The sequence below is a fragment of the Callorhinus ursinus genome, unplaced genomic scaffold (assembly GCF_003265705.2).
Source record: "Callorhinus ursinus isolate GAN/ISIS: 27379988/994484 unplaced genomic scaffold, GSC_fseal_2.0 scaffold29, whole genome shotgun sequence".
NCBI lineage: Eukaryota > Metazoa > Chordata > Mammalia > Carnivora > Otariidae > Callorhinus > Callorhinus ursinus.
Genome location: NW_027397091.1, coordinates 7,586,519 through 7,606,957, shown reverse-complemented (window position 1 = coordinate 7,606,957; position 20,439 = coordinate 7,586,519). Strand labels below are relative to the sequence as shown.

Sequence of the window (20,439 nt, the reverse complement as noted above, 5' to 3'; positions counted from 1 at the left end):
AGTCTATCAAGTAATCAGGAGACATTTAGTTGACTACAGTTTCCAGCACAGCCAGTGTAATAAAACAGATAATATGCAACAGGGGAAAAACAGCAGCCTATTTTAGTTGGAACATGTCATCTACCACTAGGCAAACTCTTATTGGCTCTAGGTCTTGAAAACTTAAAGCTCTCCCAACGAACAGACAGAACTAAGGAGGAACTGGAAGATGAAGAGTTTAAGTATTAGGAGAAGAAATACAGAGATAATTCTTTTTACCTTGATAAAAAGATAAACACAAATGCCTTTGTAAAAACATTCCCAGGGATAAAGGTTGCACACTCCTCATTCAAATTCTTTTTTTTTTTTTTTAAGATTTTATTTATGTGAGAGAGAGAGAGACAGCCAGAGAGGGAACATAAGCAGGGAGAGCGGGAGAGGGAGAAGCAGGCTTCCTGCAGAGCAGGGAGCCTGATGCCGGGCTTGATCCCAGGACCCTGGGATCATGACCTAGGCTGAAGGCAGACACTTAATGACTGAGCCACCCAGGTGCCCCTCAAATTCATTTCTGATAAAGAATATAACCATTTAAAACTTCTGTGATTTGTTAGGACACTTCAGTTTTATTCTTAAAATGTTGTAGAAAATCATTACCTAGAACTCAACTGGTATGAAAATATTTGTATAAATTTTTTTTAATGTCATACATAAAGTTAATGCATCAGTTTTCAAATGAGTGCTGATGACAGAGTTAGTACCACATTCCCCTTTAGGCAGACTAAAAAACCTAGGACACAGAATTGAAGTGGTTCACTGAGGCAAGCCAGCAAGACAAAAGCCCATTTGCTATTCAACTTTCTCTCTTTCTCTAGAAGTTCAAAGCGTTGCTCTTCACTTTTACTTTTACTACAAAGGGGAAATTACTGTCAATTCTTGGACATATTTCTCTTTTTGTGGTTGTTCTAAAGAATGCAGAGACTAAGGTTAACTGAAATTCAGAGCAGTACATAAAACTATAATAGCTACAAAGGAGTAGAAAGAAAAATACAGATAGTAAAGATGCAGGGAAATTAAAAAAAAAAAAAGTAAAATCTCTCCTCTCCTCCTAAACATTAATAAAATCTTAAACCTGTTACTTTAGATTCAGAAAATGATTCAGTCTTCCTACCCCAAAACTCCAGCTCCCCATCCTCCCCAGAATAAAGAGTGGACAAATATCAACAGCACAAGTAAAAGCTTTAAGTCTCCTGGAGTGGGTGGGAAGGAGGAGGAGGGGTCATTACACATTCTCTGTGAAAGAAGACAAAGCCAGATCCACATTCCAGGGAAATCTGTCTGGTCCGAGTTTTTCCTTAAATACAGATTGGCCTGTCACTAAGCCAGGCTCTGTAATCTTCCCAGGCTGCCACTGCTAGGGAAGCCAGGAATCCCTTCTAATTAATCAGGCCCTCCCAACAAAAATTTTCCCACCCACAATAAAGTAGATTGGGGGGAGGGGAAGCAGCAGAGCAGGCTTTGTAGCCAAAAGAATTCTAGACTTTGGTGTAATACCTAACTAATCCAAGAAAACAGATGCAGGAAGCAGAGGAAATGATCTACAAACAGAGACAGACAATGAGGTAGGAACCTTTCAAAGTACTGCTTTGCTGGAACCAGAGCTGAAAATTTTAAATCCTAAAATGTAATTATTATCGGGAGTGAGACCTGGCAGCATTACATACTTTAAAAAATGCCTTTAAAGCAGGGGATGGACCCATAAACTTTCAGAGGCCAACACCATATATACTGATTTGACACTTTCGACCATAAGTTATTATTCAAATTTATTTTCTTATTTATTTCTTTACTTATATCTTCTTACTAAAACTAAAACTTCTTACCAAAACATGGATAAAAGTCCAGGATTAATAGTTTATGTCCATGTCTATTTCTTGGTTCCACTTGCAAAGGAAATGGCCTTGTCTTGGCCTTACTAATTTACCCACCCTTGCAACCAGTTTAACCCAAGGTAACTTCATTGAAAGCTTACTCTGACAAGGGGCAAGGAGGCAGGAGCACAGAAGGATGCATAGATTTAGACCCATGGGGTCCAATACAGCTGCTACTAGCCATGTGTGCTTCCTGAACACTTCAATGTGGCTAGCAGGAATTGAGATGTGCTTTAAGAGAGAGATTTATACATCTTAACCAGGATTTACTGATATAGATAGATATTTCAGACTTTGCAGGCAATGAGGTCTTTGTTACTACTATTCAACTCTGCCACTATAGTATAAAAGAAGCCAGAGACAATATGTAAACAAATGGGAGCGGCTGCAGTCTAGTAAAACTTAAACAATGTATAATTTTGGAAATGCTAAAATTCTGGGGTGGGTGCAGAGCTGGCTCAGTTGGTTAAGCGACTGCCTTCAGCTCAGGTCATGATCCTGGAGTCCCGGGCTCGAGTCCCGCATCGGGCTCCCTGCTCAGCAGGAAGTCTGCTTCTCCCTCTGACCCTCTTCCCTCTCGTGCTCTCTCTCTCTCTCATTCTCTCCCTCTCAAATAAATAAATAAAATCTTAAAAAAAAAAAGATCACGAAGGAGCCTTGGGGACACGTGTGTCGGCTGTCACCACTACACCCAACTGAGAAAGGAGTCATGGAAGTATAGGACTTATCTCCCTGCCACAAGTTGTAGTGACCCAGAAGTCAAGAGACCCTGAAAGCTGTGGTTCCAAGGACTCTGTCATCTCATTCACTACTGCCATTTCCTGGAATTCTGGACTAGGAGACAATTATAAGAAAGAGTTCAAGGACAGGAACACAGCGGTTTAAAAAAAAAAAAAAAAAAGCCCTCTTATAGCAGGAAGGTCAAAAGACTTTGCTGCATTTGAAGAAGGATAAGCTGTTTGCATGGATAATTAATACCATTCCAGGAAAAGTCTCAGAATAAACAACTGAGATGCAAGTGGCAAGCTATTTGGGTTTCATCTGGTTTTCTATTACTTTAGAAACCATGCTCTATCCAAGTATTTTTCAACCCAGAGAGCCAAAATTACATGCATCTATATGAAAATTTGCTCAAGTTAATTCCTTTTAACCTTTACTCATTTAATTACTGATTAATATACTGATGTATATACAGAGATTAAAATGCCTTATCAAAAACAGGCCTCCTCTGCCCTATCCTGTCACCACCCTCCTCAGCTCTCACCAAGAGCAACCACACTGAAAACTTCAGCTATTTGATCCGGTATTTACTATCATGTTTCTAAATACTATGTTATTACTACCAATTTCTTATTATTTCAGCTTCACATGCTTTCTACTGAAAATGAGGACAATGCTTACAACTCTCACCCACACATCTCCTTCTCCAGCCTTCCAACAGCTGGAGTTCACAACATATGAAATGTACCCTCTGTTCAAAGCTGAGCTACGTAGTGTACTATGCTTACTTTCTAATCTTACACAAGATGGGAAGAGTTGCTTCATTTTTCTTTTGTGTAGTTTCCCATATTCTTATCACTAATCATTCCCACACTCTCTGACAGACCAAAGAAAACCTCCTCTCTACTTCCAAATACATCAGGTATTTCATCCTTTCATTTCTTGTTGAGAGACACCTTTCATGGAACCCTATGTCCTGTGCCAATCTGACTGGTTGCTTTCTAGGCAGGACACACTGCTGATCACCATGGGATTTGCTCAGGCACTCACCTGCCAAATTCCGTATTTCCCAGACCCTATAACTCACTCCTTCTCTGTTTACTCTCTCATTTTGGAAAACCACATTCTTCCTAAAATTGGGTACATTAGAAGGAAATTTTTCTAGACTTTGCATCTCTGAGAATGTCTCTCTTCTGCCTTACCTGTCAGAATGGCTAAAATCAAAAACACAAGAAACAACAAGTGTTGGCAAGGATGTGAAGAAAAAAGATCCCTTGTACTCTGCTGGTGGGAACGCAACCACTAAAGCCACTGTGGAAAACAGTATGGAGGTTCCTCAAAAAATTAAAAATAGAATTACCAGATGATCTAGTAATTCAACTACTAGGTATTTACCCAAAGAATACAAAAACACTATTAGTAAATATTAGATTACTAATTTACAAACTGTAAAAAATTAGATTGTTACAACAAAATTAACAAACCTGATCTAAATGACAGATGCACTTGACAACCATCACATTTTTCAAGTGCTTATGGAACACTTTCCAAAATAGAGGAATTATACCAAACAACAAAATGATTAGAAAATTCCCAAATACTTAGAAACAATATAATACACATTTCAATAACCCAGTGATCAAAAATGTCATCACAGGGGCATGTGGGTGGCTCAGTCATTTAAGCGTTGGGACTCTTGGTTTCAGCTCAGGTCATGATCTCAGGGTCATGAGATCAACCCCTGCATCGGCCTCTATGCTGGGCATGGAGCCTGCTTAGGATTTTCTCTCTCACTCACCCTCTGCTCTCTCTCTCTCTCAAAGAGAAAAAAAATGAAATCACAGTGAGAATCAGAAAATATGTTTATTTGACAAACAAAATCTCTACTTTAACTTCATCTCTAACAAAACAAGAGGGATATAATTAAAGCAATAAAGGCTTAGAGAGAAAAATTTATAGCTTTAAGTGTTTATATATTGGAAAAGAAATGCTCAAATTCCATGATTTAAGCTCCCACCTTAAACTGGACAGAGAAGAGCAAATTTGCTCAAAGAAAATATAAGGGAGAAAATCATTAAAAAAAAAATCCATAAAATAGAAAACAAGTACACTACAGGGGGAAAAAGAAAAATCAAAGCCAAAAGAGGGTTCTCTATTTGGGAAAAGACTCCTAAATAAACAAACCCCTAACAGTACTAATAATCGCTCCTTTAGAAATGCAAATCAAAACCATATCACCTCACCCCTGCTAGAATGGCTACTATCAAAAAGGCAAGAGATAAGGAATGCTGGTGAGGATGTGGAGGAAGTGGAACTGTGGCTGGTGAATGATTGGTGGGAATATAAACTGGTGCAGCCACTACGGAAAACAGTATGCAGCTTCCTCAAAAAACTAAAAATTGAACTACCATGTGACCTAACCATTCCATTTCTGGGTATATATCCAAAGAAAATGAAATCACTATCTCAAAGAGACATCTGCACCCCATGTTCATTGCAGCATTATTCACAATAGGCAAGACAGGGAAACAACCTAAGTGTCTACTGATGGATGAATGAATAAAGAAATGTGGCGAAAATACACAATGGAGTATTATTAAGCCATAAAAAAGGGAAATCCTGCTGCTTGTGACAAAATGCATAGACTTTGAGGGCACTATACTATGTGAACAAGTCAGAGAAAGACAAATACGTATGATTTCACATATATATGGAATCTAAAAACATCAAGCTCATAGAATAGAATGGTGGCTACCAGGGGCTAAGTGGTGGGGAAAATAGAAAGATGCTAGTCGAAGGGTATAAACTTCCAGTTACAAGATGAGGAAGTTCTGGGGATCTAACGTATAGCATGATGACTACAATTAACAATACTATACTTGTATCCTAGAAAGGTGCTGCAAGAGTAGAGCTTTAATGTTTGCACCATAAGAACAACAATTATGTGAGGTAAAGGATGTGTTAACTAACTTCATTGTGATAAACATTTCACCACATATGCTTATCAAATCACCATAACCTTACACAATGTTATATGTCAATTGTATCTCAATAAAGTGGGGAGAGGGAAGGAAAAAAAAATCATCCTGTTGGAAGGTTTGAGCCTGGCAGTCAGAATATGTGGGAGCCAGGATAGCGGACAGCTGGGATCCTAATGCCCAAAAGGGGTAGAAAAGTTCGGAAGGAACTCATTCCAGTTAAGCCAGAACTGTAAAGAACTTCAACTTCAGTTCTTTGTACAATGCTTGACACATAAATAAGTACTGGATATGCAGATGTCCTCATGTAATACATGGTTCATACAGGTCCATAATTTCTTGGAGCAGGAACTATTCTATAGAGCTTTTTCCTGCATTCTCTTGATAAACTGTGACCTTCATGAAAATGCAACTAGAAAAAAAAAATCACTGCTTGCAGATCAAGGGAAGCAACACAGAAGCTTGCCATCCATCCAGGGCTTCAGCACGAGGGAAGGGAAAGGAGAACAGCAAGGAAAATACTAGAAGATACTAAAAACACCAACCTTGCACCAGACTCCGTTGTGGCTTGCAAAGCTGTACTACCCACAAGGTGGTGGAACCCCAAGCCATGAAATTAATGTGAAGCCTGGTCCAAAACCACTGAAATGCCAGTGGCTCCAGAAGAAGTAAACTAGAAACTGCTCAATTGCACTAGAGTGTGTATGTGTGTGTGTGGGTGTGCACACGCACGCACATGAATGTGCACACATGCACATGTAGGAGTGACTGAAAATAAGCACACAATTAAAAATTACACCCATGAACAATCTAGCAATTTCAATCACCAATTTATTCCACACTTACTAAATAATAATGGAAATAATAGAACAATCTACAAGAGACTATGAAACAAATTACTGTAAAATTATAAAGAAGATAAAAGGATATGGGAACATATTTTAAAAATAGGGCAAGTATATAAAAAAAGGACTGGTAGAATTTGAATTAAAAAAAAATAAACCAAACACAAATTCTCAGCTGAAAAATATAGTCACTAAAAATAAACAAGTTAAAGAGTAGATTAAATACAGATTAAACAGCAAATTAAATCCAGATGAGAAGATGTTAACGAATTGGAAGAGGTTTAATAAAAAGCACTCTGAATGCAACACAGAGACATAAAGAGAAACAAGAAAAGGCTAATGGCCAAGGGGCATTCCTACAAGCCTACTGCAGCAGCATTCCTCAGAAAAGGCACGTGAGGTCAGCACTTGTGGCAGGTGTGCGGGTTCCCTGCTGCCCATGACACCCTAGGCCAGCACAGACAATCTGGCAGGAAGGATGTCAGACATTCAGAACGGGATCCCAATGTTTGGTTCGTGGTGCTTTTTAAGCTGCATGATTGGGAAGAACTGGCCCCCTGCCTGTGTGATCAGAGGCACAGAGACAATCACAACGTGATGCACACAATCTTCCACATAATGTCAGAATGCTGTCTGTATCCCTAACTTGCTAATTTGATACTCATGGTTGGAGTAACTTCCCTGTCTGGCATGATCGAGGAGCTAAGTTCCAACTTGCTGGTGTGGCTGTGAGATGAGGCAATAAGGTAGCAGAATCTGCCCTATCAGTGTGTATGGCCTAGAAATCAAGAGACTCATCTCTGACATAACCAGGCACCTCAGGTCCAAAACCTGCGATTGACCAGAACTGTCTGCTCTACTGGGCCACTGCCAGTTTTGGCAGAGCTCTGCAGACAGCCTGCAGGAGCTCCACCTTGGACAAGTTAAGATCACCCTAGCAACACATAAGAAACTATTACATGAGACTACCCAGAAAACTTAGTATAAGAGTTCCAGAAGAAGAGAACAGGATAAAGGGCAGTACTTGAAGAGAAATTGGTTGAGATTTTCCAAAACTGATAAAAAAGACTTGCATCTTTCAAATAAAGATATGCATTGCATCCCAAGCCAGATAAATTAAAACAAGTCTACGGCTTCAGGCTTCATAGTGAAATTGTAAAACATCAAAGCCAAAAACAAAATTTTAAGAGCAGCTAGAAAGAAAAAAGTTGATAACCAAGATAACCAAGAAAGAAATCACAATGAGGCAGGCGAGAGACTTCTGTGGTTACTAGTCTCCACAGATGCGCGCCCCCCCCCCCCCGCCCATAAATCTTCGCTTCCCTGTGGGCACATGCTGCTTCTCACATCAAAAGCTGCAGCTTCCCTTGGCCTGGGTCCTTTGAGTGCTCTGACCAACAGAATGTAGTATAAGTGCCAAGTGAGACTTCTGAGCCCAACCCTTCAAAGAACTGGCAAATTCTCTTCTTTCTTCTAGCAACTCTTGCTCTGGGACACCATCCCTCAAACTCAGCCACCATGCTAGGAGAAGCCCAAGCCACAGAGAGCAGCCATGTGAATGAGAAGTGACAGGCAACAATCACCAGCCCCAGGTGAGCTCCCAACCACAGCCAGTATCAAGGGACAGCCGTGTGAGCATGTCATCTTTGATGTTCCAGCTGAACTGGGGTCCCAGATAATTGCAGCCCCAGCCACCATCAAAAACAGAAATGACCCAAATGATACCAGGCAACCTACACAATCACAAGAGAGAAAAAAATGGCTTGTGTTTTGAGCTACTAAGTTTTAAGGTGATTTTAAACATCAGTCAATAACTACAGAGTTTCTCAGTTGCCATAACAGATCCCAGAAGACAATGGAAAATATCTTCCAAACGCCAAGGAAAAATAATGCTCAACCTAGACTTCTATAACCAACTTTCTAGAGTTAAGACAAAACTACATTTTTTAGAAAGACAAATGATGAAAGTTCACCACTTATAATCTCTCATAAAAAGAAATACTACAAAACACGTGGATAAGCAGTGAAATTTATAAATACGTTGTAAATCCAGGACTTGGTAAAAATAAGATATAACTACAATATTAAGTAGTATCTGATCTGGTTAACTATTGTAATTTGTCTGTTTTGGTGTTTTGAACCTACTTAATCTAACACTAGCACAGAAAAAATGTCCTCAACAGCCAGCATAGGTGAAGGCATCTCAGACACCTCATAGTCACTATTTATCAATTCTTCCCCTCTCCTTTCCCACCACCCTTCACACATAGTTCTCCCATTCCCCCCACACCTGAGAAGGTCTCAGCCTCAGCCATCAAGGGACAGAGAAGAGATACTTATAAAAAGAAAACAAAAGAGGGCAGCTGGGCAAGAGACCTCTCTCCTGGCATTCACCCACCTGCAGCATTTGCTGCCTACTTCATTTTTATCTGCTTTGTCATTATCAAAAATCATGTCACGGACATACGTATGTGAATGACAATTTTTAACATTAAGGACCAAGTTATGACCTAATGGCATCTTACAGAAGACTTGAAGCAAGAAACTCCCATAACCATATGAACTATTTTTTTCTCCCCCCCCATTCTTAACATGCAAATCTTCAATCACCTAAGGTTTTCAGTAAAGACACTAATTTAGAGTAGAAGGCAAGTTCAGAGCTTCAACTGTCAATGAACACAGAACTCAGTTATATTAGAAAATAATTAACCATTTTAAAGAATATTAAGCACTACTTACTTTAACGGCAAATTTCTTTGACGCCATGGCTTACTGATTCCAGAGTAATTACAGACCTTTAAATAGAAGAAAAAAAGTTACAAGTAGGTATATCAAAATCTCTATTTGGATAATATATAGGAGAAAGGTTGACTGAATAATCAAATAACAGTATTTGCAAGATAAATGTTTACTTAAAACTGGTCTTAAAAATATATTATATTGGGGCGCCTGGGTGGTTCAGTCGTTAAGCGTCTGCCTTCAGCTCAGGTCATGATCCCGGAATCCTGGGATGGAGCCCCACATTGGGCTCCCAGCTCAGCGGGAAGCCTGCTTCTCCGTCTCCTTCCTGCTCGTGCTCTCTCTCACTATCTCTGTCTGTCTCTCTCTCAAATAAATAAAATCTTAAAATATATATATATATATAATATTGGGGGCCTTGGGGGGGCTCAGTCAGCAAAGCATCTGACTCTTGATCTCAGGATCATGGGTTCAAGCCCCATGTTGGGCTGCTCGGTGGGAGTGGAGCCTACTTTTTTATATATATGTTATTGAAATATATATATAATATTGAATTAGCCACTTAAAAACCACCAACAAAGGAAAGCACAGGCTCAGATGCACTCTATCAGACGTCTAAAGAGTTAATACCATTGGGGCGCCTGGGTGGCTCAGATGGTTAAGTGTCCGACTCTTGGCTCTGGCTCAGGTCATGATCTCAGGGTTGTGAGGTTGAGCCCTACGCTGGGCTCCATGCTGGGCATGGAGCCTGCTTAAGATTCTCATTCTCCCTCTGCCTCTGCCCTCCAAAAATCATGAGACAATACATGTATAGTACATTTTTTTAAAGACTTTATTTATTTGATAGTGAGAGAGAGATAGCACAAGCAGGGGGGGAGCGGCACCTAGGCACCCCAGGACCGTATTGTATTTATTGAAAAAAAAAAAAATCCATGTATAAGTAGACCCACACAGTTCAAACCTGTATCGTTCAAGAGTCTACTCCCCTTTACTATGCTTAGCCAGGCCAACTGCCCTCTCTCACCCTTGCAGAAACGTAGAGAATTATTTTTTGGAGAGAGTAAGACAGAGGATCTCTGGTCTGGAAAACACCAGGCACAGCATAAAGTAGGGGGTACCCTACTGAAAAAAGAGAAAATTAAAGGAACATTTACAAACTGATTGGCATCTTCCCCAACCCGCATGTCCCTTATGATGGTTAATTTTATGTCAACTTATCTAAGAGATGCCCAGACAACTAATAAGATATTATTTCTGGGCATATCTGTGAGGGTATTTCTGGAAGAAATCATGATTTGAATTGGTGCACTCAGTAAGGCCAATGGCCCTCCCCAGTGTAGGTGGTTATCATTCAATCTGCTGAGGGCCCAAACAGAATAAAAGGTGCAGGAAGGGTGAATTTGCAATCTCTGAGTTAGGACACCCATATTCTCCTGCCCCCAGACTTCAGCACTCCTGGTTCGCAGGTTTTGGACTGAGAATGAATTATACACAGGCTTTCCTTGTTCTCCAGCTGGCAGACAGCAGATCATGGAACTTCTGTCTCTGTAATTGCATGAGCCTATTCCTACAATAATTATATATACCTTCTTTTGGTTCTGGGTCTCTGGAGAACCTTGTCTAATACACCCCTCTACACTGCCTAGCCTCTCCAAATAGGAGACTGAAACCATTCAGGGACTGGACTAACCTAAAAGGTAGGATCTAGAAGTACTGACATCAGGGATTCCCCAAGGAAACAGCCTAGATGGATGGTTCTAAAGTGAAGCAAACACCCACAAGCCCCGTATCTGCATGGAGAACTGCCTTCCATCTTTTTAATACCCCACTCTCGAATACAAGTAAACAACCAGGAATCACCTGCTATCTAAGGAAAGACTCTGTCATGAAAGAAAACAAAACAAACAGGAAAGAAACTACTTGGCCAAAACTGAGACTATGCAGGGAGAAGGAAACCATTTTTTAAGAAACTATCATTATTATCAGGGAGATAGGAGATATTGCAACCATAAAGCAATAAATACAATAACAAAAAATAAGAAACTTTCAGAAAACAAATTAAAGTGATAGCTGAAATAAAAAAAAAAAAAGTACCAGAAGTGCTGGAGGACCAAGTTCAGGAAGTCATTCAGAAACTTCAGCAAAAATAAAAAAGATGAAAAATAAGAGAGAATAAATTAAAAATTAAAGGACCAGTACAGGAGGACCCATACATGAAAGTTAGATGGAAACATCTCATATTAGGGCATATATCACTGTAAAACATCAGGCATTGGAGATTAAAAAAAAAAATCTTTAAAAAGAGGGTGAGAGGTGGGTGGAAGGAGTGGTCAGTGAATGTTTGGCTCCAAATGGCTCAAAGCAACTCTGGAGACTAAAAGACAATAGAGAAATATCTTCAAAATTCTAAAGAAAATTGTTTCCAACCTCCAATTGCATTTAAACATGAGGGGGAGGGGACATTTTTAGACATGCAAGGTCTTAAAAAATTTAAGTCCCATGCATCCTTTCTCAGGAAGCTTAACTGAAGATGTGCTTCACCAAAATGAGGAAATTAACCAAGAAAGAGGAAGATACAGGAAAGAGGAAGGCGAAGACAGGCAAAAGGCAGAGGAAATCCTAGGATCTGGTCAAAGCAGATCCCTGAATGAGATCATGGGCTAGACCAGGAGAGAACCATGAGTGGGGGCTATAGCAGTTTCAACGTCTCCAGGAGATGCATCCTCAAAAGCGTCTGTGAGCATGCAAAACTCACTTTAGACAACTGGTGGAGAATCTGAGATTGAATTAGGACAGGAACATGGAAAGCTAGGCAATTACTGATCCTACGATAAATAAAAATTGTGCCGAAAATAAAGAGAGTACTTCATACACAGCTCAGTTACGGCTAGCATGTGTAGTTATGATAACAAACACTGAATCTTGACCTAAACAATGTTACGTTTACAGCAAAATTACAAGGATGGGAATATGTGTGTATGTGCATATTATACGGCAGGGGCACAGAGGTTAAACTGAGCGAGAGCTCCCTTGAATGCTGAGGGGATGTTTCAGAAGCAAAGCCTAAAATCAGTATAAAACAGTTACAACCGCCACCGCAACAGTAATGGTTAAGCAGAAATACAGCAAGTAATTTAGTGATATGGAACCAATTGTTAAATGCTAAACTTGGCTCCAACATGAAGAGCAAGGTGAAGAGAGCTGCTCTGGAGGAAGGAATGAGGTGAAAAGGAGGCCATAACTCACAAGTCTTGTACATGGAACTATTTGCTCGTTCCAACGTGTGCACAGATGTTACAGCAGCACGGTACAACAGAAACAGAATGCAAGCCAGAGATGTACTTTTCAATTTCCTAACAGTTGCAGTTAATAAAAATGTAAACCGAAACAGAGGAAATTCATTTTAATAATATTTTTATTTAACCTAATAAATCCAACATATTATCATTTCAGCATGTAATCACTAAAAAGTATTTACATTCTTAGTGTTTTACCTTAGTCTTTGAAGTCAGGTGTATCAGGTGTGTATTTTCTGTTTCCAGCACATCTTAATTTGGACTGGCCACATGTCAAGTGTTAGACACCTGTGGTCAGTGGCTACCATAATGGACAGTGCGGTTTGAGCATACTTGGTTTCATTACAAGAAAAACACTTATTTCTGTGTCCCAGATTACTAATTTAAACAATAGGGATAGTAATACCTAACTCAAAATTATCAAAAGGATTAAATAAAATGATATATGAAAACCCCTGATGCAACCTTTATAAAACAGTAGGCCCTTGAGGAGTGTTAACAACTACTTAGTCAACGGTGATGATTTAAAATCGGATGATTTTTTTTCAAAATGTGATAAACTTTGATTCTATTTTTTTTAAAGATTTTATTTGAGAAAGAGACAGAGAGCATGAGCGGGGGGAGGGGCACAGAGAGAGGGAGAAGCAGACTCCCTGCTGAGTGCGGAGCCCTACAAGGGGCTTGGTCTCACAATGCTGGGATCCTGACCCAAGCCAAAGTCAGACACTTAACCAACTGAGCCACCCAGGCACCAGATTCTATTTTTTTTTTAATGGACAAAAACATCTTTATCCAAACCCCAAATCACTTTAATTATTCATTTCTATTCTCTGAATGATGTAGTGCATATGATTTAGAAAAATTATGAAGGTCATTCATCTAGTAACTCCATTTAGAAATAGGTGTAAATGGAAAAAATAAGTTCCTAGAGAATCAGGAACATGTGTTTGAAAACAACATTTATAAAGGTTGCCCTGAAAACTTTAGGTAGATCTTTATGTTATTTGAGCCTGATAAACACAAAATTGGTCCCCTTAAATATACTAAATTAGTTTTGAATAACTTCTGCCAAGAATTTAGGGAATCCCTCACTGGAGGGTGCTTAAGTGCTTCAGCTGATAGAGAAAAGGAGAGAGTTTTGTCAGCAAGTACCCAACCAAGCTGAAGCATGTGATCAAATTATTTTTTAATTGTACACTGGTTTTCCCATATGTCCTTCCTTTCCCGAAGGACAGGTGGACCACACTGGAGGCTGCAGCAAGGCTTTCAGACCATATCTGCATTAGATTATGGGCCATATTACAGTGAAGGTTACATTTTTCAACTCACAATAAGGTTTCAATATTCTTTCTTCAAGTACTCACTTTTTTTTCTTTTTACTTCTATCAGTAAAGCAAGAGTAGCAGCATTTTTTAAGGACTGGATTCTTCAAAAAGTATCATCAAAGCCCAATCTCAAAAATATGATCTGTAGGAATCTAGGACCAAATACTATGTATTTTTACATAATATGGTCCCCTAATGTAAAAATAGGCCACATGGGAAAAGGAACTATATTATACATTCTGCACATGTATTTTTTCTTAATTCACTTCGCCTATTTGATATTTTTACATTTTGCTTATTTTTAATCCATTTTTTAATATCATGTGGCATTCTGCCTCTCATTGTATATCATTTTTTCATTTGTTTCCACAATGTTTGGAGGCTCAAAAAATCACATTTAGGGCTAAGAGAGAACTCACAAACTATCTACTCCCAACCCTGCCCTCTATTCCCCTAAAGAGTATACTTGTCAGACCAGGTCAGGGTCTCACAGCTGAGAGTCAAGGGCGAGAGAAGAGTCTTCTCAACTCAGCTGAGGGCAAACTAAGACCATCTGTCAACTGCAGAACTGCCAAGGTCTATTGTTAACTGGACTGTCAAGGTATGTGTACCCTCCCTCCCTCCACATCCCGCCTCCCCCACAACACACACATTCCCACCACGAAGGCACAAGATCCCAACAGAGTTAGATTTCAAATAGAGCTACATGAGTGGTGGATGGTTCTCTCCTGCTAATGGAAGAGGAAGGAAGTCCACAGCTGAGGAAATGTAGTCTGAATGAATTTAATATACCATTGTGCTATGTGACATGGCACACATCTTCATAAACAAAAAATAAAGCCCACCAACATAAAGCCCAAAACACATCTGGATAGCCAACTGGATAGACCTTGAGCCTGCAAATCTGCTGAAGTCATTCTAGATAAGGCAGATACATTTCTTTTGCTTCCTTACATCATTAGGGACAAGTGCTAGAAATGAACTGACTGGTGAACTGAAGCAGTTTGCTAATTCCCAAATATGGTAAAAGCACTCTTATCCATCCTGGTGGGAACAGGTTCTCAAAGGTGAACAGCCCTCAGAGCACTGCTTGACCCTAGAGGCTGCTCAAGAAATGTCTGCTGGATTAAGAAATATTCCAGATAATAGGAGCAGGGGAGCGCCCAACCATTTTATTTTTGCTGTTTTTAGGGAAATTTTCCAGAAAGCATATTGAATCTTTATGACTTTCATAAAAAATACCACATGGTGAATATTTCTTTGATATTCAGAAGAAAGTGATCACCCATCATCCCACTGGGCAATATACAGATTAATGCCCTTGGGAGCCGCTACTCAACAGTGGAACCAGTGTGGTTCCTACCAGCTCTCCTGGACTTTCTTTGAGCTGTCAGGGTGCCTGTCTTCCAAGGCTCCCTTTCCCTGCTAGGTTCTGCAACCTAATCAGATAAGGCTAGCAACCTTAGAGACCAAGTGTGTCGGGTTAATGGGGTATTTTCCAAGCCTCTCTTCCATGGATTTGCATGGACTTCAGTGTGAAGGTAATAAAATGGCTGTTACCTTAACTTTAGGGTTTCTGAAATGATGAAATAGCTGAGTCATGGTACAGAGAACCATGCCCTCTGGATTTGAGCCTCAGCATTTAATTCTTTCTGCCTCAGTAGGACGAGGATGTTACAAAGGTGGACTCTCAAGTCTCTTCTATTTTAAAATATTTGTTATCCAAAATCCAACGGCAGTTCAAGGAACAAATAATACCAGTTTACAAATCCCCCCAGAAAAGAGAGAACCCTGCCCAGCCCCCAACAACTGATTATATGAAGCCCTAATAGCAAAACCAGACAAGGGCAGTACAGGAAAGGAAAATCACAGCCAATTCTATACATGAACATAGAGGCAAGAAACCTAAACAAATAGAAGCAATCTGAATCTAACAACATTTAAAAAATACACCAGAACCAAGTGAGGTTTATCAGAGGAGTGCAAGGTTGATTTAACACTAGAAAAATCACCATACTAAAAAATTAAAGTAGGAAAAAAAAGACAAGGTCATTTAATAGAGGTAGGAAAAAAATAAAGAACATTAGAAATCTGAGAAAAGAAATTTCTTAATCGTGGAGCACCTGGCTGGTTTAGTCAGAAGAGCATCCAACTCTTGATCTTGGGGTCATGAGTTCAAGCCCCACAATGGGTGTAGAGATTACTATAGTATTAAAAATAAATAAGTATATAAACAAACTTAAAAAAAGAAATTTCTTAATCATAAAAAAGCATCTACAAAAAATGCAGCAAACATGCTTCATGACAAACCATTAAAAGCAATTTCTCTGAAACAGGTAGAAAATGTCGATTTTAAAATATTTTTTAAACTAGCATTGACAAATATAAAATATCTAGGAATAAGTTTATCTTTTTAAAAAATTTTACTTATTTATTTGTCAGAGAGAGAGAGAGAGAGAGCACAAGCAGGGGGAGCGGCAGACAGAGGAAGAAAGCAGGCTCCCTGCTGGTCAAAGAGCAGGATGCAGAACTCCCTCCCAGGACTCTGGGATCATGAACTGAGCTGAATGAAGGCAGACACTTAACCAACTGAACCACCCAGGTGTCCCTAAGAACAAATTTAATAGGAAATGTGGAAGACCTCCTCAAATTGCTCTTCTAACTTAATGCAATTCTTTTTTTTATTTTGTTATGCTAATCACCATACATTACATCATTGGTTTTTGATGTAGTGTTCCATGATTCATTGTTTGCGTATAACACCCCGTAACTTAATGCAATTCTAAGCACAATCCTGAACAGGGAATCTGAGAGCAAAGAGGTCTAAGATACTTGTAAAGGAGAAGAGAAGAAAAACAAAGGACAGGGGTTGTCTTACCAGATATAGCAAAACTATAATGCTACAGTAAATAAAATAATATGTACTGGCAAAGGGGTAAACAGTCTAAAGGAACAGACCACATAGACTAGAAAACAAACCTCCACACTTACGGACATGGATGACAGAAGCAGCACTGCCCATCAGTGGGAAATGAAGAGATTATGCATTCAATAAATTGTGGTTGAACAACTGTTTATCCATTTGGAAAAAGATGAAATTGGAGCACTATCTCACACAACACACAAAAGTCAATTACAGATGGGCTAAAAACTAAAATGTAAAAAAACAGAACCTCTTAGAGAATGTTTTCAAGAACTCAGGGTAAAGGAGGAGTTTTTTTAACTGGACACAAAAAGTGCAAACCATAAAGAAAAAGAATGGTAGATTTGGCCATATTAAAATTAAAACTTCCCTCAGACTGGATGAAAATATCTGCAATTCACATATCCAACAAAAGTTATAACTAGAACATAGAAAGAACTCTCAAAACTCACCAATAAAAAAAATACAATCCAGTCAGAAAATGGGTGAAAGACATGAACAGACATCTCGCCAAAGATGATATGCTCAATATCATGAGCCATCAGAGAAATGTGAATAAAACTCCAGTGAGATATCACTACATATCTACCAGAATGGCAAATAAAAAATAGTGGTAACACCAAATGTTGATGAGGATACAGGGAAAATGGATTTCTCTTTGCCGGTAGCACTGTAAAAGTGGTACAGCCACAATGGAGGAGAGGTAGATTTCTTATAAAACTAAGTATGCACTTAACATATGACTCAAAAATTTCACTCTTGGGAGTTTATACCAGAGAAATGAAAACCTAGGCTCACATAAAAATCTGTATACAAATGTTCACAGCAACTTTATTCATAATAGCCCAAAACTGGAAACAACCCAGATGTCCTTCAATGGGTGAATGGTTAAACAAACGGTGGTATATCTATACCATAGGGTATTACTCAGCAAAAAAAAGTAATGAACTGTTGATACAGGTTGCTTGGAGGGATCTCAAGGGAATTATGTTGAATGAAAAAAAGCCAATCTTAAAAGGTTATACGATGCACGATTCCACTTATACAACATTCTTGAAATAAGAAAATGATAGAAGTGCATAACAGATTAAGGTTGCCACAGATTAAGAATGGGGGAGGGGTATGTGGCTTTATGTAAACAGACAGCAGGAAGGAGCCTATGGCAGTGGAGTTCCATACCCTGATTGTGGTTGGTGTTGGTTACATGAACAAACACATGTGATAAAATGGCACAGGACTAAATAAATACATGTAAAACTGCTTAAATGTAATAAACTCTATGTATTGTACCAATGTCAATTCTCTGGCTTTAACAATTGCTCTATAAGCATGCAAGATACTACTAATGGGGGGGGAACTGAGTGAAAGGTACACAGGACCACCCCCTCCTTTTTTGCCAACTTCTGGTGAATCTCTATTTCAAAATAAAAGGCTTACAAAAATTAAAACTTCTGTTCAGAAATGGGGGGGTTGACAAATTCAGAGAAGAAATTTATAAGACATAACCAGCAAAGGACAACAGTCCAAAATTAAACAATCCAATAGAAAACTAGGCAGAGGCAGTACCCAGAGCAAGATGCCCCTGTCTCCTAGCCAAGTCTGCAGATCTGGTAAGGTGGTAGGGAGTGGAGTTGGAAGAATTTCCTGATCCCTTCTATTATTTAAGCCTTTACAACCACTGCACAACAACCAATCATAACTCTTACCTCCTTTGGGGAGGTGAGGGGTATGTCTCTCACCATTCTTTCTTAAAAGCTGAGAAGCATAAGTCTAAATACAGAAAGACCATTTACCAGGGAATCTGGGGAAAGCACACACTCTGCTCTCTTGTCTTACTTCAGGCACACAGCCCATCATCTGGGACTGAACAGATGAAAGTCAAAGACAGACCCATCTGCCTCCCACGAGAAGGAAAAATCATTACTTAGAGATGCCAAAAGTCCCAGACCCCAAAGAGCTGGTTATCCTGAAGCTCCCCACAACCAGAGCCTTTTAAAGTACCTCCTGTTTCCATCTTTGCACTTCTCTATCCCCAAAGCCATAATTGGAGGTAACTGAGCAGGAGTCCTCCAATCAGAACTGTTGGCTGGGATCTCCCACACTTCACAGGCCCTCCACCCACACCTCCATCTCCCAGCTCAGGCAACTTGGCAGCTTCGGTGCCCCCCACACAGCCACCTCCACCATCTGTCCTTGAACATGCAGCTCCAGCTCTCCCCACCATCACCCATACAGGCAGTCCTAGAGAATGTCCTCTCCTTCTTAAGGGGAGCTATCCTCCGAAACCCATCTCAGGCACCACCTGCTGTTTGGAGGCCTCTATAAATCTCCAGACTGAATCACTCTCTTCTCTGGGCCACATGGGCACCTCACACCATGCTCAACGAATTACAGGTAACTCCGGCCCTCAGTCTCTCTCCTCTGACTATATGTGTCTTGAGGACAAGGTCCATCCCTGTCTTCTTTGACACCTGGAGCATGGCACAGGTTTGCTGACTTGGGTGGTTTAGTCGGTTAAGCATCTGCCTTAGGCTCATGATCCCAGCATCCTGGGATCAAGCCCCACGTCAGGCTCTCTGCTCAGCGGGAGCCTGCTTCTCCCTCTCCCTCCCACTCCCCCTGCTTGTACTCTCTTCTCTCTGTCAGATAAATAAATAAAATCTTAAAAAAAAAAAAAAGTTTGCTGACTTGAGCCTGTTGATGGTACTAAATAAGGGGCTACAGACTTCTGTTTTTTTAAATTTATACCTATTTATCTAATAAATCCTTACTGTCCCCAAATTTCAAATTCCACATTAAGCTTTCTTAAAAAGAGGTCAAAGCACTCTGGACCTATTTCAATACATAAATAACACTTAAGTTAAATGTATCATGCAGCCTAAGTTAAATGAGTTGTAATACACATAAACTTGTAAACAGAAGATCAAAGTGTTTCCTCTTGAAAATAATGGGCAACAGATCAGAGGTACTGCTGAAGTGTAGGCCATAAATGTGAGTTTTTCACTGCGTAATTTTTTTTTTTTTTTAAATACAGACATTCTAACATTCATTTGAATGGAAAAGATATTAGCCTCTGTATTCGTTCAATTTTAAATCTGGGAACATCCTGAAGTTTTTCTAGACTTGCTTTACTGATCATCATGAACATGCACGCACACACACACAAAGCAAATATGCATCTTATAAAAAACTATTTTCCTAGGCCTAAAGTTGCTTTCAAGAGGGAGCAATAAGCTCAGTGCCCAGGGTTTAAAGTGTAATGTTAAAAAGTCTTGCTATCAGAGGTACCTGGGTGGCTCAGTTGGTTAAACGTCTGCCTTTGGCTCAGAGGTCATGATCCCAGGGTCCTAGTATGGAGCCCCACATCAGGCTCCCTGCTCAGTGGGGAGCCTGCTTCTCCCTCTCTGCCCCCCCACCTTGTTTTCTCTTGCTCGCTCTCTCTCTCAAAAAAACAAATTAATTAAATCTTTGGGGAAAAAAAAGTCTTGCTGTCAGAGCTCCCAGTTGAAGTCTAAGTTCAGCAGAATTTTTAGTTTACTGCCTGATTTTAAGAAGTTCAGGACAATCTCCAAAAAGATCAATTTTCCAAATATCTGAAACATATAATTTACATAAGTAGCCTGGGAAGTTAAAGTGTATTATAAATCTTAACAAATAATATCTCATCCTCTATTCTGCATTCTTGAGTGCACTTTCACTGGCCTGA

General features: G+C 39.6%; 1 protein-coding gene across 8 annotated transcripts in view; it reads right to left on the bottom strand.

The window, feature by feature from the left end:
- The window catches only part of SLX4IP (SLX4 interacting protein), a 189,727-nt gene that overhangs the window by 160,488 nt on the left and 8,800 nt on the right, over nucleotides 1-20,439 (bottom strand). For all 8 annotated transcript variants that reach the window (XM_025876005.2, XM_073878397.1, XM_073878394.1 and 5 more), the window contains one exon: nucleotides 9,190-9,245. In XM_025876005.2, coding sequence (XP_025731790.1) covers nucleotides 9,190-9,216 — 27 coding nt within the window. In that variant the 5' untranslated portion in view covers nucleotides 9,217-9,245. The remainder of the gene's footprint in view (nucleotides 1-9,189; nucleotides 9,246-20,439) is intronic.